Source organism: Ruditapes philippinarum, unplaced genomic scaffold, assembly GCF_026571515.1.
Source record: "Ruditapes philippinarum isolate M1 unplaced genomic scaffold, ASM2657151v2 ctg1076_1_1_1_1, whole genome shotgun sequence".
Lineage (NCBI taxonomy): Eukaryota > Metazoa > Mollusca > Bivalvia > Venerida > Veneridae > Ruditapes > Ruditapes philippinarum.
The window spans coordinates 181186-200031 of record NW_026856464.1 but is presented as its reverse complement, the minus strand read 5'-3'; the positions used below and the strand labels follow the sequence as shown (position 1 = coordinate 200031).

At 31.0% G+C, this 18846-nt stretch overlaps 1 protein-coding gene across 1 annotated transcript; it reads right to left on the bottom strand.

Annotated features, from left to right (window-relative positions):
* Positions 1–1526: 1526 nt before the first annotated feature.
* Positions 1527–2490, bottom strand: LOC132746651 (uncharacterized). The gene is made up of 2 exons (XM_060735874.1): positions 2229–2490; positions 1527–1908 (listed from the first exon to the last, which is right to left on the bottom strand). The coding sequence occupies exons 1-2, from the start codon at positions 2351–2353 to the stop codon at positions 1527–1529; spliced, it is 507 nt and encodes a 168-aa protein (XP_060591857.1). The 5' UTR covers positions 2354–2490.
* Between the last annotated feature and the right edge of the window lie 16356 nt (positions 2491–18846).

Genomic DNA, 18846 nt, shown 5'->3' with positions numbered 1-18846 from the left:
TTCTGAAACTCTAACCTTTAGTGTTTCAAAGGTGTCATAATACTACGAAAGGGGTCAAATCAATTGGCATCCAATGATAGGGGGGTCTTTGATATAGAACCGTAATTCTTCGCGATGGTCATTTTGTTCTACGTGTTTGAAAATCATGATACTTTGATCAAGGGGTTGTCAAATTATTTCCGGGATGTCAATATTCTTTCAAAAATATATTGAACGAGGGTTCATATTCCAATTGGTTTCCCTCTTTTCCGTTACACTTGGATAAAGTTACAAAAATCGAAAATAAAACAAACTATTAATTGATTGTGTATTCCTCCCATTTTAGACGTTAAACAAAAGTGAGTATACTAACACAAAGTAAAAACTTTAGCACTTAAGATGATCGTATTTTTCGTTAGTCTGCTGTTCTCTATCTGGTTTGGTTCTGGCTGTAGACACACGAAAATACAACATACTTATCATTTATCATGTTTCCGACCTTTCGCCTCTATATAATTAAATCTTTGAAAGACTGATTAAGTATATATTGATCTCAGTTTATGTAATGGTCAACACCACAAAATATATTCTAATAAGCAGCAGGACACCAGTCAGATCATACAACCGAATATGTACAACTGATATTTTACCGTTAAATTATTAGATGCAATAACCAGTAACATGGAAGAGGTACTTAAAATATAAAAAAACGTACATTTTACTACCTATTAACACTTTTGAAAATTTTTAACACTGTTGAAAATATAAAGAAAATTCAATATCATCACGAGGATGGTTCGTGGTAATAAAGTAATTAAACATTTTAAGAGAACTTCGGTAAAACAAAATGCTGCATATGATTTGCGCTACAGGTGTTAGGTAAAGAGACTATGGTAATTAGTGTCCATTGACCGATATTTCATCAAATATAAAATTTTTATTGACTATAACAAATTGTTTTACACTAATTGATTACTAATACTAACATTTAACATCGTAAATGTTAGTTTTTGAAAAGCAGTATGTAGACAATCAGCGTACTTCGAAGCTTGATATAACTCTATGTATATACTTCTATTACTTATAATAACTAACTTTATCACAACTCCTTTATAATACTGAAACTTAATAACTGGAGTTTTGTTGGTAATACTGGAAGTTCTCAATTATTCGCAGCATGTTTTTGCTTACATAAGTTAACTCAAATACGTTAGTTTTGACATGAGTATAAGATCAATAGTTTCAAGAGCAACATTCAGATTCAGTTTGCTCTGTAATTAAAGTACGATATATATAGAAAAGTCTAGAAAAACATAAAAAGAACAAGAATGAGAGAACGATTTTTTATTAAAATAAAACAATACATGAATTGGTACTATTGCATGTACACAAATTTTATATGTTAAATAAATGCCATTTATATTTAAAAAAAGGGAAAACACCGATATACACATTTATGTTTTATCTTTTTAGTACCACATTTTGTTGAAAATGTTATATTCTGTGTGTTTCTGGTGAATTTTGGCCCGTTGACTTCCAGATGATTGTCATGCCGGTCCTAGAATCGTGCAAGAACACCCGGAATTTATTTTCATGTAATCTATTCTATATTCATCCGTTGAGTTAAAATCTTTTACAATAGCATATGTGTATCTTGTTTCCTGTCTACATACAGATCTCCATTCTGATTGATTTATATACATACAAGGTTTGTTTTCGACATTTTGTGCGCATGTCGTTTCGTAAAATTTTTGTACGGTTTTCCCGGAGCGATACAACTGTAGCATTGTTCCCTTTCTTGACATTCCTCCTAGAGGAGCAATTTTCCGCGTTATTGAAGGACAACACACATTCGGCAAATTTTGAGCTGAAGAGGCATACGTAGGATGTCGTCGGTGGTGACTTGAATGGTTTTGGTCAACCATGTTTCTGAAATAATTGCAAAAAAAAACATATTTAAAAAATGTAATTCATTGTATTTCTTTTCATTTATAATTGTTGTCAAAGAATAATTTCAAATCCTTTTGAGAATCTTTAATGTTATTTTTCTTACATAAATTACTAGGAATATGTGCTCATCGCATTTTTAAATTAAACTTGAAATCATGCAAGACTTAAATATATGCTAAAACATTTTACATGAATCTTTTTGTAAGTCAAGAATTGTGTGATGTTTTCCAGCAATAGAAATCTTACTGTTATATAGTACTCGTACAAAACAATGTATTAATAGATAAATATATGCAAACCTTTTATTGACAGGAACTAATCGTTCTCGAAATGACAAAGCCTTTTTCGCCTGCACAGTAATACCCATGAAGAAGACCATGCATCCCAATACCAGCTGAAACAATAAATTATTTCTGTTAAACATCTTTTAAAAATGCATTCTCTAAAGATACCAATTATGCGCCAAAAAGAAAAAAAATAAATTACTTTAATTGTTCTTTTGACAAAAACAGCAGTATTTTGAACACTTTTTAAATTTTCAGACATATGAAAAGTTTGGAGGTGTATTTAAGATTCATTGGACAATTAACAAAAGAATAAATATATTGCATTTCAAAATTCCAATATATTACTTTAATAAAATACTACTATTATCACATAAATGAAAAATAAATCATCCAAAAGAACTAAATGTAACAAATATGCCGTTTATGAAGAAATTATCATCTAAAATTAACATCTGTAACAAATGCTACTCCTCTTTTATAAATGTATAAAATGACCCCCGCCCCCCCCCCCCCCCCAAAAAAAATACAAAAAATATTTCTGTTGTCCAATTAGCAATATTTTAATCAAATCCTCCAAAGATATTTCAAGAAGCATCTTGCAAAACTTAAGTAAAATCGTCTTACCTTTATGTAATCAATATGTGACATTTTAATCTTCGAACGTTTACTGAAAGACGTAGAATGCCAGTCCAAATGATTTGTTCCAGAAGCCTACTTCTGATTTGAATCAGACTCTCTTCAAAACTCTTCAGCATTTCTTTATATACCAAGAGTCCTACCATTTTAATCATTTATTATCAGCTTTCATCCTTTTATTATCACTTTAACATCTTCCAACGAATAGTAATACGGTACTGACAATAACAGCCATTATAGCCAATAGAAACCGATCATAACTTGGGTTTATTTTATTTCCTTTTGAATAATTGTATTTAAATGTCTCTATATGTTTTGTGTTACACATGAAGGGAATAGGATTTTACTTTTGTTACATAACAGTGAAAAGCACAATTCTTAACTTGATAAAAACTTACGAATAAATCGTGGCATTCATTTTCTAATTAAAAACTAAATTGATTTTTTTTTTGTTTCAAAAGTGAAACATTGTTTTTGTAAGGGTGAAACACATTTTGTGACACATGCTTCGCTCTATATTTGAGTCCCCCTTGTTGTCAAATAAAGAAGGTTGTAGTCACGTCTTACATTAATTGAAAAAGTTTATTTTCAAATAACATATATACTATCATATACATACTATCTTGAATATCACTATAGTATACACCAAGTTTAGTTTCAATAGCCAAAAGCAAACTCCAGGTATTGAGTGAAAATAGTTGCGTGGTCGGTAGATCGCAGTTACCACTTTCTTTCATGAACAGGCTCAATGAAGTCGAGTCTGCAACATTTCCAATTTTAAAACAGTTTTTGGACGTTCTTTCGGGATTCTGTTTTTCTCGATTTTCAAATATGACAATACAATTACGGTTATGAAACTGCTGAAGAAGACATCTTCAAAAGAGTTCAGATTTCTACAAACCCATTTTTTGTATTGTATTGTATTTAATTTTACATGACTGAAATAAAATATTTTAAACTTATTGCACAAGTGATTGAAAACTTGAGGGTGATAAGGTGTTAAAAATAATTGAATAAGTGTTGTCACGCGTATTAAAAAACCACTTTAATAATAAAACCAGTTACAAATTTAATCTAATTTAACATATTTAATAATCTTATATATTTATGATTTACATTCACCAGTGGTCTTTAGTATCTTTTGCTTAAAGTCTACAGCGCATCCGTATTTTAAGTGTAATATTAGAAGAACAAAATGTTATGGAACATTTTACCCTCAACACCCCACTCTTCTCCATTTAGCTTTCATTCTTTGTGTAGATGGTATAGGTTACCATAGTTGACATTATAGGCAACCCTTTATACTTTAGACCCTGAATACTGACCTTTGAAGGATCTATTGAAATAAATCCTATAAGACTTAACGCTAATCTTGGCACTTGCAATTGTCTTTCAGAAAAAAAAATTGGAATAGGCTAAATCTATATCTGCAGAAAATTAAACTATTTACGGGACACATTTTTGTCAGAAAAAACATTTTAAACTCGACAAATAACTTAACGCCGTAAAAGCACTGGAGAGATATTGCCTTGTAATTAAAGATGGACAACTATTCTATGATTAACAATATAATTACAACTGATATTGGCAGTTTGCAGTACTGTGTTTAAGCTTAATCTAGCGTGATTAATATTAACTGATGAAACGGTGTTTCCCTTGTTATATCAAATATATACCTGTATTCTTATGTAGTTTGTCAGAACGATGTCATTTTGACTTTATATTTGTTATATCATTTAACACCAGTGAGTATTTTTTTTCATCATAAGTTAGTACATGTATTACACAATATACATTTTATAAATAAATGTTCACCATGAAAAATGTCTTTTCTATTGATACTTATATTCCGTTTTTCAAACCGTGACCAATATGCATTCCAATTTCAGCCGAAAGTAAACAGAAACAGCAGTGAACAATTACCTTTTTTGAAGTTTTTTCCTATAAGGAAAACTTATGAGAAGACACTCAATATACAGATAATTTTTATAGAATATTTTGAAGTTACATGGTTTTATACATTTGAGTACAAATGTTTAGTTTATGAATGTAGTTTGTGTTACTCACGATTCTTAAACTTGGTGTATACTATAGTGATATACAAGATAGTATGTAAATGATATATATATATGTAAATATAGAACGAAGCATGTGTCACAAAATGTGTTTTGTAAGATGTGACTACAACCTTCTTTATTTGACAACAAGGGGGACTCAAATATAGAACGAAGCATGTGTCACAAAATGTGTTTCACTGGGACTCAAATATAGAACGAAGCATGTGTAACAAAATGTGTTTCACCCTTACATATACACTGTATCACATTTTGAATCATTATTATTATGATAATTATTATTTTATCATTATTATTATATTATCATTATTATTATATATACTTATATTATTATTATTATCATCATCATCTTACAAAAACATAAAAATGCTTGGGGTATTTTTCCTTTCCTTGTTTAAATATGACAATTTCCTAGCAATTAGGAGTCTTTGTAATTATGTGATGAATGATACAACAATAAACCCTCATTTCTAAACATTTTCTATTAAAGGAATCTTATTTAACAACCTGATTGTATGCGGAGGTCTGTATTAATAATTATTCATACCTATGTAAAGTGGCATGACAATGCATATCACACTTTAGTAAGAAATGAAACAAATTTGTTTTACAATCATTTAGCTACTACAGTTGTTGAATCTAAATTCACATATACACATGGTACATACACTGGTAAAATTTAAAAGGTACAAAACTTATTTTGACTAAAACCTTCTTGCATGGATAATCATAATACTTTTGCTAAAAACCTAACCAAGGTAAGAAAGGTACAGAATAAATTGAAGTTAAAAAAAATAGAGGTGGCCAATGGAATTAAATGAATTTGAAATCTTAGTGAACTCGTTTTTTTTGCGCTGAAAGACCCTTTTCTTATCCACAACTTTAAAATGTTTCTTTGACAAATTGATTGTCGAGCCAAACATGCTTGTCTGATTGAAACGTGTTCCGTGAATAATATAATTTTCTGCAGATAGAGTTTGGAATTAGTCTTGTCTAAATGTATGCTTTATGGAGAGACAATTGCACGTGTTTGGATTAGCGCTAAGTCTTCTGGGAGTTATTTAATAGATATTTTCCAAAGGTCAATTCTACGCTCTCTAAAAAGTGACACTGCTTTAAATGTCAAATTTGGTGAACTAAACGTGCAATGTAGAGAAGGAAACATTAAACAAACAGGATATATTTCGTATCACCACTGGAATATTAATGTAACCACAAGCTTCAGAAAATGTTTCATGACAATCATGTCAATATAAACCATATTAAAGGCCTATTATGTCTCAGAAATTCTTTTACTTTTATACTTAAAAGCTTTTTATTTTCAGTGTACTTTTTATAGTTTCAAAAAAGATGCTCATTGGCCAATTACCTGAACCATCTTTTCCTTCTGGTGCGTTTTGGCAAGAAGTACAATAACATGTATAGTGATTTGGTATTTTGTATACAAGTCAAATAGTTCAATCAAACCGAGCCTGCAACATTGTCAATTTTGTCGTGTTGGGCTTTCTTAAGGGATCCTGTTTTTGTTTTTCTCTATTTTGTTTACATTTCGTTAATTTTGTGACAAATTATTTCACATTTAGTGCTACTTTTTGGTATAAACCAAGGTTCTAACATGCTCTATACCATTATTTAAATGTATTTATTTACCCTTTCAAAGGAAGTAAACATTTATTCGTTTCATAATGAATCTAGCTAATCTTATTATTGAAGGATAGCATATGAAACCATTCGTTCATAAATTATTCATATTGTTTGGTATGAATTTTAAGGAAATGCAAATGTTTTTCTGATACTAGTAGTTCGGATCCTTATTCAACATATAAGTAAACAGTACTGCTGAATATTTATTATTTATTTATCGGTCTTGTCCCTTTTTCTTGTATGTAAAAGTCGGTACTAGGTGCTGGGGGATGTTGCACTTTTTATTATCTCTCTTGTCAGTACAAGTCAAACTGAACCGAGTCTGCGTTTTAATTAGCTGCATGTAATGTACAAAAATGTTTGATTTTTTAAAGAGAATAACACCTGTACTTAAAATAGTTACATCATATTCTGTTCTTTAACATTCTATTATATATATATATATGTGCAATAATTAATGTGTAAAATAAAGAAAATTCTATGTTACAACTCTTTCGAGAAATCGGCCTAAGATAATGAAAACAACATACTTTTATCTTTATCAAATTTTATTTAAAGAAAAATTCATTACCCTTTAAAAGACACATGATGATCAATAAAATAATTATTAGTAAGAAACTTTAAGCACATTGCTCAGTACTTGTTGGTTCTAGGAACGGATTCGAAAATGTGCTTATAAGCTAATAGCTTCCTACACAATCGAAATAAAATAAATTCAGAATATACCAATTTTGCTACAATCCAATTTAAGTCGATATCTTTTATTTGACCAAAACAATAACTTTGAAAAAGATTTATTGCAAAACTAGTATTTAGGTACCAGATTCGTTTCCCCACACATAATAAATTCGCCATTACGGAATAAAAAGGCTTCATAAGTCAGTCATTATACCTGGTGTTATCCCTAGATCATTAGTGCTATCTTTAAAAAAAATCTCCACTGAAAGTCGATATTGCAAGAGCCCAGTCGCGACAACAGATAAAATCATAATATTATTTGTTGTTGTTATTTAAACTATTTTTGTTTTTCGATTCAGACAGGGATGAGTTACCCCACGCGTTATCATGTTTAGATTCAGTGAGTCCGGTCATGCTTTCAGCTCTGTACTTTATCAATGGCAAAACAATTCCAGGAGGTCCAGGAAGATAATCATGTTTACTTGGCAAATAAATTCACTGGCAAAGGAGCGTCTGTTGATATGAAAAAGACTGTTCAAATTTCATGGAACTTAATTGGTTCATGGTTGTTTTGATCAAAATACATTTACTGTACTGTTCTACCGCTTGAAATTATGATATAACTCTCTGTGATTTTATAACAAGTCTATCTTCCATTTTATCTGCACTAGAATAAACTTTATGTTAGTGTTGTTTCCATTCCAAAAATATTCAAAATTAAACTTATTTATTTATTAAAATGTACAGTGAATGTTTCCTTACTATATGTTTGTTTGTTTGGTGAAACTATTGTATACGTAAAATGTAATATCTATGTTTTGTTTGTTTATTTTCTTGCAACTATTATATGTGAATATAATGTATTAAGGAGGATGAACTTTGTATAAGTCATAATAAAAGTTCTGTTCTGTTATTTCAAAAATCTAGAATTGGTCCTAATTTGAGGTATGCTATTACATTAGGAACGTATAAAGCGTTAAATTACAAAACCTTAATGTTAACGATTTTTGTCACGAAAGCATAAGCCTTTACAAAATAGACAGTTTGATTTTGTTATATGTAAAAGAATAGATGAATATTAAAACCTATACTCGTCTTGCGATACATATAAAGACATGAAATTATTTATGTCAAAACGCGTGTAATTTAATGTCAGGTTTTGTACACAATTGTGATGAAGACAAATTTGTATTTATACTCTCCAAACAATTATACTGTTAACCGCACCGCCGTAACCTGTTACTATATTCTTAAATTTAGCTGTTATATTTTGTACAATTAATAATATCCAAACTTTTTAATGACATTTTTTCATAAATTTTCTTTATGCTTTTATGCTTATATTAGCTTTTAAGCATAATACTCTCACATTTAATTTACATCCTATTTTTGTATTTTTTATAATTTTTGTTACCTTGGTATTACACAATTTTACAGTTTAGTTCCCAATCTTATAATGATACATGCACTTGAACATGGTCAAACTTTCTTATTTAGACCGGTCACGTGGTAACTGAGCAATTTCAACCTAATGGTTCATTTGTTCAGTTGTTCATTTGTCACAAAGTATAAAAGGAACGATTAAGAAGATAGAGCAAAATTCACCGAACGCTATCTTTATCAACGCATGCCCAGTCACACAGGACTCAACAGGGCAACGAACAAAATGGAGGGCACATTGGTATAACAAGGACAAGGCATATCAATTACATCTTATAACTAACATCTAACACTTACATTTTACTTAAATCAGAACATGAGATGAATATAACATGTAAGTACATTTAAATTTTGCAATTATAATTTAAATGAAGTATTTCCTTTTAAATCCAAATTTCCTTTGAGTAAAAAGGATCCATTAATGTGTTTTTGAAAAAGTCATACTGTACTAAACAGAAATTTAATGTTTACACAAAATTCAATTTTGTTGCCAAATGAACAGTCAGCTACAGAAAAAATATAAGTCATAAACTTGCCTGTCTTTTTATCATGATTTACCGCTTGATTAAAAACTTATATAAATATTAAATATTACTATGTTAGTTGAAACATTTTGACTAGCATGAAGGAATTGCAAAGAAAGTAACTAATATTGACATACGTCATGCTTACCTTTTGAGTGTCATGCAAGCTGCTCAAGTTTCCATTCTAAAATGCATGTAGTTAGAATAATTAATCCCCATGTTTAAACACGTGATTTTCACTTTTCACAATTACATTTTTTCCACAATATGCACTATATCATAGAATGATCTCAATTCGACTTATTTGTGTTATTAATCCAGCATCTATAATATTATTCTCAATTCTAAATGCATCAAATTATATGACTACAAGTGCCATTCAGTACACATTGACAAGAAAAGCCAATTTAACACACCTGTCAAAAACTTGTGTCTATTTCACTTAATCTTGATACTATATATAGACTCCATGTATCTGTCAGTGTTTATGTTAAGTTCATTAGAGCTGATATTAAGCTAATACTGGAGCATACCAAATTTATGGATGTTTTCATCCCCTTTTTATCATTTAAAATTTTTAAACATACATATATCTTATAAGGATTCGATTATGTCCATTTATATTTTGTTTAACTGGCATTATCAGAACGTCCGTTGGTGAATACCTTACCCCTTACATAAATCAACTGCTAACGGTCATCAGGACTTTTCATTTCAACTATATAATTAATTTTTCATAATAATGTTAAACATGTACGTTTTTTTTCTTTACTTTCCGGTATCCTTCTTTAATATCTATGTATCATATCTATGTTTTTATACTTCTTTGGTCTGGGTCATGTCCATGTCTACTCACTCATACATCACTTGCATCCTGGCATAACTTAACTATGACTGTAGATATATCAATATAAAGAGTGAGAGTGGGATTGTTCGGACCATATCAATTTAAAACGAATGGGTTCAAACCCCTTACCAATTTCGAATTAGTTACTTGGCTGTAAATGCTCTTGATAAAATCTGGTGATATTCATGTAAACCGGCCTCAAAATGAACAAAATCAGAAACCGCTAATACGTACTCAGCTTTCAGATCTCAGTTGTCAATTGTTCACTATGATATTCAAAGTATAAATAAGAAGTCTGAGATTCTCTATTCTAAACTAAATCATTTTGATATTATAGCTCTAACCGAAACTTGCCTTGACCAACGAACTTCCACTGATGACCTATATTTCAAAACCTTTCATACTCCATTTAGACGAGATCGAGATCGGGGTCGGTGGGATTTTGGTATATGTAAAAGATTCACCTTCTGTCTCTCGTTGATTTGATCTCGAATTAAATGGTATTGAAACAATTTAGCTTGAGGTTCGAATCAAGAGGAAACCTCTGCTGTTTGGTGTATTTTATCGAGCTCCTAACTCCCCTGCTTACTTTTTGTCATCAATCCGGGACTCTATTGGTCTTGCTGTTGATACCGGAGTTAAACACATGGTAACTACTGGTGACTTTAATCTAGACTACCTCAAGCAACAATCAAAAGACAAAATTGACAACATCTCCATTCAGTTCGGTCTCAATCAAGTCATCAATGAACCTACAAATTTAATAGAAAATTCTAAATCACTGATTGACCTCTTCCTTGTCTCATCCTCGGACCTTGTAACTGCTAGTGCGGTAGGAGAGCCTTTTTTTCTCGATCAAGATACTAGGTATCACTGCCCAGTATTCTGTTGTCTACTGTATGAAAAGTAGCTGCCGCACACTTTTAAGCGCATGGTCTGGAAATATTCATCTGGTGACTACAATCTCCTTCGAAACATGGTTTCTAGATTTAATTGGACTGAATGCTTTGATCTCAATATCGACACATATGCTTCAAATATAACAGAAGCACTATTCTCTATGTGTGGCACATGCATTCCAAACAAAATAGTTACAAGCAGAACATCAAAGCCAACATGGTTTCATAACGATATCAGAAAAGCAGTAAGGCATAGGAAAATTGCATACGACCATGCAAAGCGAACAATTGGTCAATATATAAACAACAACGTAATAAAACTATCCAACTTATCCGGCAAGCAAGGCAGACACACCTCAATAGATTCGCAGATTCCTTAAAGAACACTTGTGAATTAGACAAAATTTCTGGCAAACTATACAACAGTTCATCAAGCCGAATAACATGAATACAGATATTCCTACACTTAAAGACACATCACATATATATGAAACCAATACGGAAAAAACCAATGCACTTAATAACTTCTTTCAAGCACAAGCCCAACTTAGTGATGATAATAAAAAGTTACCTAAAACATTTCTAAACGCCAACTCGCCACAATTAAGCACCATCAACATAACGCCTTCTGAATCTGATGCTCCCCGTCTTCTCAAAATAGGTAAAGCTACAGGTCCAGATGCTATAAATAATAGTGTCCTTCGTGAAGCGGCTATTGAACTTTCTGTCCCATTATGTACCCTTTTCAATTTCTCCTTAGATAAAGGCGAAGTTCCCACACAATGGAAACTTGCACATGTTTGTCCAATGTTCAAAAATATGACCCTCAAGATGTGTGTAATTATAGACCTATCTCTCTTCTCAGTGCTCTCAACAAAGCTCTTGAACGCATCATACATAAGCATATCTTCAACTCTTACCTTAATTTTTTTCTGTCCTTTCCAGTCAGGTTTTATTCCTAAAGACTCAACTAACGTCTATTTATCACTCTTTCTGTAAAGCTCTAGATGAAGGCAAGGAAGTACGAGCGGTATTCTGCGACATATACAAAGCCTTTGACAGAGTCTGGCATCGTGTCCTTCATTTGCCCGATTATTGAATACGCGATGTAATGTGGGACAAAATCACGGTTGCTGAGGCTGAAGAACTTGAGAGCAAACAAATAGGGACAGCAAGAATTATCACAGGAGCAACACAATTGGTTTCATTCGAAAAACTCTGCAAAGAATCTTCACTTGAACCTCTAAGAGATAGAAGACTGAAGCATAAACTTATTCTTCTTTATAAAATGATACATTTAGAAACATCCCCTTTTCTATCGGACCTCATCCCATCTATTGTTGGAAACACCACGTCCTACAGCCTTCGGAACTCGAATCATTTGAGAAACATACATTGCAATACACAGCTTTTTTCTTAATCTTTCTTACCGTCAACTATCTCTTCTAGGAATTCACTTCCGTCTGACATGCAAAATGCAACGTCTGTATCGGCTTTTAAACAAGCTCTGAACAAGAACACATCAAAATCACCCTCAGACCTCTTTCTACTAAATAGGTACTATATATGTAATAGAGAGTTAGATATTTAACACGCACGTCTTCGCATGCACTGTAGCTCACTAAAAGAACATTTGTACTCAAAAAACATTATAGACTCAGCAGCGTGTGCTTGTGGCGGACTTGAGTATACAGATCATTTTCTCTTACACTGTCCGATTTACACAAACCAAGAGTCGATCTTCTCAGTAATAATTGACCCTTGACCCTTGCATAAACCATTCTTCCTTTCTTTCATAAGTTCTTTGTCTTTGTACGTTATTTAAATTTTAACTTCTAAACTGTATTATACTACCCTGTCACTTTTAACTTAATTACATTATACCAATTCATTTTCTTTTTTTTTTCTCTGTCGTTTTCTCAAAAATATTATTACATATTAATTATTACACCATCATGGCAGCTGAGCACGATAGTCAGAAGCAAGGCTTAGAATAAGCTTTTAGCTTTCCCCTCTATTCTGATAGATAACATGTTAAGTACACTTATTAATTTTTGTATACATTGTAGTTATGTTTTAATGATGAATCTGTCTGTAAATATTTATGTGTACTTTGTATGATACATTATGTAAGCAATTTATTGAAAATAACCAACTAACATCTAAATTAGAAAAGAAAAAGAAAGAAAAATGTACTAAGCTTTTTATGTTTAATTTATATAATGTTAATTATGAATGGAACACTAAGTACCTTGTAATTTTATGTACAGTTTTAATGAGACTCAAATATACAATTCAACTGTATATCTTAAAACAGCAAATTAACAGCAAACCTGTTAGATTATATCAAAATGACATAATGCCCATCCAAGGTCATAGTATATAGGGGGTGGAAAGGTTCAAGTCAAAATTAGTTCATTTTTGTCATAATTCCTATCAAATTTATCATTTACTCGGCATGAACAATAATTAACTCACAAAACCGGTAAATATCAATTGGAATTGTCCTGTACATTTAATTAATAAAAAAGTGGGACAGCCTTTTTATATTTTAGGCGATTTGTATTTTATCCTTAACATTTTCCAATGTCAAAATTGACCTAGCGCCATTATACTATAACTGTCAATCTTTTGAAAGATATAGTCAACCCAGCTCAACTTATAAATGAAAAAAACGAGCAGAATGTCACTTTAAAATCATTGAGGTACAATGTCATTGTACGGCATAAGAAAATACAAATCTTTGTTAACATCTTCCATGCAACAGTAAAAAAGTTGTTTTTGCTTGTTGTACATGAAAAATGACATATGTTTTACCTCAAAAAGTCACTTTGTCCAGGTTTTTATGTTATACAACTATACGACATAAATTTCATAGAATATATTACTGTACATTTCACACGTTATCCCTTTTCAATTTATTATCATAATTATGTGTTTATTTTTCTTTTAAAGAACTGTAAATTAATTTCGAAATTCTTATCTAGATTTCTCTGACTGAACTTAAAAGAGATACAATATGATATACATGTTATATTATACATGGCCAACACCATACGTTTTGAAAATCAAAGAAGTCTATTTGATTAAACAGAAAATTTACATCTCACTGCTATCTGCAAATGTATTTGCACTCAATGATATCAAAAATATAAAGCATTGCTTTTCTTCGATTTATTCTTGCTATGAAAAATGTATAAATTCAGACAAAAACGATAAATTCGTAGTAGGAAACGATATATTCGTAGGTATGCTGCCACGTGCCAAGTGAACGCTCGCGTCTGAAGTAGACGATGCACTTGGGCGTATTTCTATTGGTAAATTCCAAATGTAGAAATGACTTGAACTTTAAATAATGAGACTTATACTTCTTCCGTTTCTTCCTCATTTTAAACAACATTTGTCATGCATTGTGATGATATTATACGTCTTCAAGCTTGTAAACAACAATTTTGTTATCAAAGAAAATTAAATTACAGTCATACATCTGTAGGTCCTGTCTGATGAACAAAATTTATACAATTTATGGTGAGTATGTCGAACAAATAACAGTTGTGCTGTAATGCATTTATATCTATTTTTGTAAATCTCATAGCAATATAAAACGCCAGACTTTCCTTTTCAAGTTAAATCATGACTTAATATCAATATCAAGCTGTTTAAGTGGTCTTTAAAAACAACTTTTTCTCATGTTGTTTGGCCTTATGTTAAATTTTCTAGAGAAGGGAAAAAAGATCAGCAGGCAATTTGAAAAAAAACAAACTAGTTTTAAATCGAGATTAACAGTAACTACACGGTGGGGAGATAGGCTCGACTTATTTTTTTTTTGTCATCCCGGTCTGTATGCAAATAAAATTATGTCTTTTCTCCTATTATTATTCCTGCTAACCGGGGTCAATATTTAACAAGTTCCTGAGAATATCTTTGTCATTATGCCTAAAAAATCGGGATAAAGTGTGATCCCTCGGAAGCATTAATCACAACAAAATAACATGAAAATTGCAGACAATTTGATTGAGTCTGTACATGAGGGAAAATGACAAAGAGCAATATTCCTCGTGCCCCCTAGCATCGGTTTGAGCGGTACTCAATTTTCAACACTTAAAAGTGCTGGAATCAATTTTGATTTACTCGATCTATCTACTATTTTACAGAACATTTGTCCTTGTAACATCAGCTAGAGATCCTGTATCTTGTCCAAATTATGCCTTTTAGATCAAATTCAGTCACGTCCTTGGGGTCATGAATGAAAGACTTATTACGGGATGATTCCCTTTAAAATTTAGCCATTTTTTCCTTACATTTGTGTTACATTTAAGATACATAAACGCCATTGCAATTTTTTCCACAGGACCGTACATTTATAAACTGTAAAAGTTTACAAGGCGTTATTATGATTTGCAGGCCCTTAGATGAGCATTTGCATACCACTAGTGCGTGCTTCGAATCATGTTTGTTTTTCGGCGATACTTACGTAAATAAAATAAAATCAATCAGTTTTTATCCTATCCCTTATCCCGCAAAGAAAGTGAAAGCAAACAAATTCAACGTGCGGAAATGACTACCTACCATGGATGATAGATTTCATTGAACTACTTGCACTAAATGACAAAAAATAACGATTTAAAATGTGCTGCATTAAAAAAGTTTTTTCATATATACGAGACACAACTCAAACCTTTTTTTACATTACAAAAAAGTCATTTAGGCATATGAAAATACCAATTATGTAATGTTATTTATTCTGATGTACAAGTAAGATGAAAATACTATTGTTTCAGGGTCTGGTCAACAACTTTGCTTTTTCATCATTACATTGGGATGTGTAGAATAATGTTCAAGTAAACAGTTTCATATTCACTTTAAAAAAAGAATTAAGAAATTTAAAAATAAAACTGAAAAAAACAACAACAAATTTTAGCTGAAATAATTCGTTAAATCGAGTTATGTTAATTATAATGGTATTGATCTTGGTTTTCCCCACACACTTTGCAAAGCAATTCGTGTCTTGGGATATTTGTATATCTTCTTTTTTCTATTACAATATCCAAACTGTCGCCTATTCTAATATTTGTGTCTATGAATCTAATTGTTTTGCAAATCTTAGACATTAAGATAATCCTCAAGCCTTAATCCATATCAAAATAACTTTCTTGCCCAGAATTATTGACAACCTTAACATTCCACTCCTTAAAGATTATTTTCTTACTCTGTTTACAAACACATTTACAATAACATAATCATTTGGCACACCTTGGTTAAACCAAACCTAACAAAATCGGTACCTATCTAAACATATTTTTTAATGATGTATCCGTATAAGAATTAAACAATAAATCAAAACAAACATATTTATATGCTCAAAATCTTCTATGCACTAGTGAAATTATCATTATTACAAAATGATATGTTCACCGCCTAAAGAAATCATTTATCTGCTACTTCAAGCTATTAGATCAGTCTACATTATCGCATGGCTGTGAGCTTTTCCTTTGTTCTTTCTAACCCATTATACTCAGTACATGTCATAGGGTATATATATTTGTTTATTACATTGCACTGGTCTATACTTAACCTATACTTCCAATAAACTATCATAGATTATATCATTTCTAAATATACACACATACAAACACAGAGCAAATTATATCAGTTTTACATGGTACACTTACAGGGTGTCATATGCAGTTGTTGGTATTAAAAACTCCTTTTCGTTGAATTCGATTTACTTGTGCACGGGTCAAGAACCAATCGTAACTCCTTCCGCCTTTCTCCGCCATTATTCAAAAAGTCAAAACAATAACAAAGCCATTTTTGTGCTATATAATATTTACCATTTCTGTATTTATTTATTTATATAATTACAGGTATAAATGTATTTTGTATTTATTAATATATACTCTAATGAATCATGTATGTTAGTAATTGTAATATTGTGTATTTAATTAAATAATGACTTTTGTATATGTACCATATATATTTTGCATGTTTATGTAATTACAGGATCGTATCTTTTGTTGCGTTATCATTCAACCCCAAATTTCCATGATACTAACTACCTGGTTGAGCTGACCCGCAACAATGGCGCCCAACGGGGGACTCGAACCCACGACCTTTCTTCTTTTACCACTTAAATCAGCATCGGTAAGAGATAAAAATACAGAAGAAATCAAATCATCAAAGTATATCATTCCTCAAAGAAGAAATCAGGAAACAAACGAGGAAGCTCAGTCGGTACAATTACGTCCACAACGACATCGACGTAAACCTCAGTGGCAACAATCAGACCAATGGGTAATGAAATAAATGATAACATTGTTTCAACATAAGCTATCTGGATTATTGACGTATGGTCACAACATTGAAGCTTCAATAATCATGAAGAGTTTATAAACCTTCAACAATCTGGGAGATACCAGTATTCTTCACAAGATATACATTTCAAACTAAATACTTACCTTAATCCAAGATATGAATGGATATATGGATAACGTATACTTACCACGAAGGGAATGGCTTTACTTACCTGTATATAGTTGACAATTGCCTAAAAAAAGTGATGTGAAATGTTATGATAATGTTTGTATATATACTTACCAGAATATGCAATTGAAAACTCCTTAATATAAAAGATTATATATAACATTGATATATTTTATCAAAAATAAACGCATACATACATGTATATGACAAACACAATACACTTGACAAAGCTTTTCAAAAACGTATTCATATGTCGCAATAACCGGTGCTTTCATGGCGTACAGATATTTCCATATCGCGGAAATATGACATTTCGTCCGTATTAAAAAAGCCGACGTGCGTTTGTGTTTCTCAAGATGATACTGATTTACTCGAGTATTGTTATACATTATATGTATTAAATCCAACAGATAATAAACTTGTTCGTATATCAAGTTTACGATAAGATTTACTACAATATTTTTGTAGTTTAATATGTAGTTGATATTATATATATATTTATGCTGAACAATATTGTTTCAGTATATATTAGTTGTATATATGTTTCCGAGTTGGAAATGTCGGGACGACATTTTTCAGCTGGGGGGAATGTGTCATAGGGTATATATATTTGTTTATTACATTGCACTGGTCTATACTTAACCTATACTTCCAATAAACTATCCTAGATTATATCATTTCTAAATATACACACATACAAACACAGAGCAAATTATATCAGTTTTACATGGTACTCTTACAGGGTGTCATATGCAGTTGTTGGTATTAAAAACTCCTTTTCGTTGAATTCGATTTACTTTTGCACGGGTCAAGAACCAATCGTAACTCCTTCCGCCTTTCTCCGCCATTATTCAAAAAGTCAAAACAATAACAAAGCCATTTTCGTGCTATATAATATTTACCATTTCTGTATTTATTTATTTATATAATTACAGGTATAAATGTATTTTGTATTTATTAATATATACTCTAATGAATCATGTATGTTAGTAATTGTAATATTGTGTATTTAATTAAATAATGACTTTTGTATATGTACCATATATATTTTGCATGTTTATGTTATTACAGGATCGTATCTTTTGTTGCGTTATCATTCACTTCAACCCCAAATTTCCATGATACTAACTACCTGGTTGAGCTGACCCGCGACATACACTTCAATGAGCATTTCAAAACTGTATTGATATATAACAGTACAGGTTTTTCATTGATTCATATAGGGAAAAAACTCGACTGTTATATATCAGTCGAGTTTTTTTCGCACCTTGTATATATCAATACAGTTTTTTCATAGAGGCTCCAATGGGGCAGTGGTCACGACCATTCCCAGTAGCAAAAAAAAACCCATAAAATAATAAAAAAATGAAATCAATAAAATAAAATAGAATAAATATATAAATA

Excerpts from the sequence above, each read along its gene's own strand:
- LOC132746651 (XM_060735874.1), bottom strand. The coding sequence starts at position 2,353 with ATGTTTAACAGAAATAATTTATTGTTTCAGCTGGTATTGGGATGCATG. Across the intron at positions 1,909-2,228 it reads TTAGTTCCTGTCAATAAAAG|AAACATGGTTGACCAAAACC; the intron begins GTTTGCATATAT and ends CAATTATTTCAG.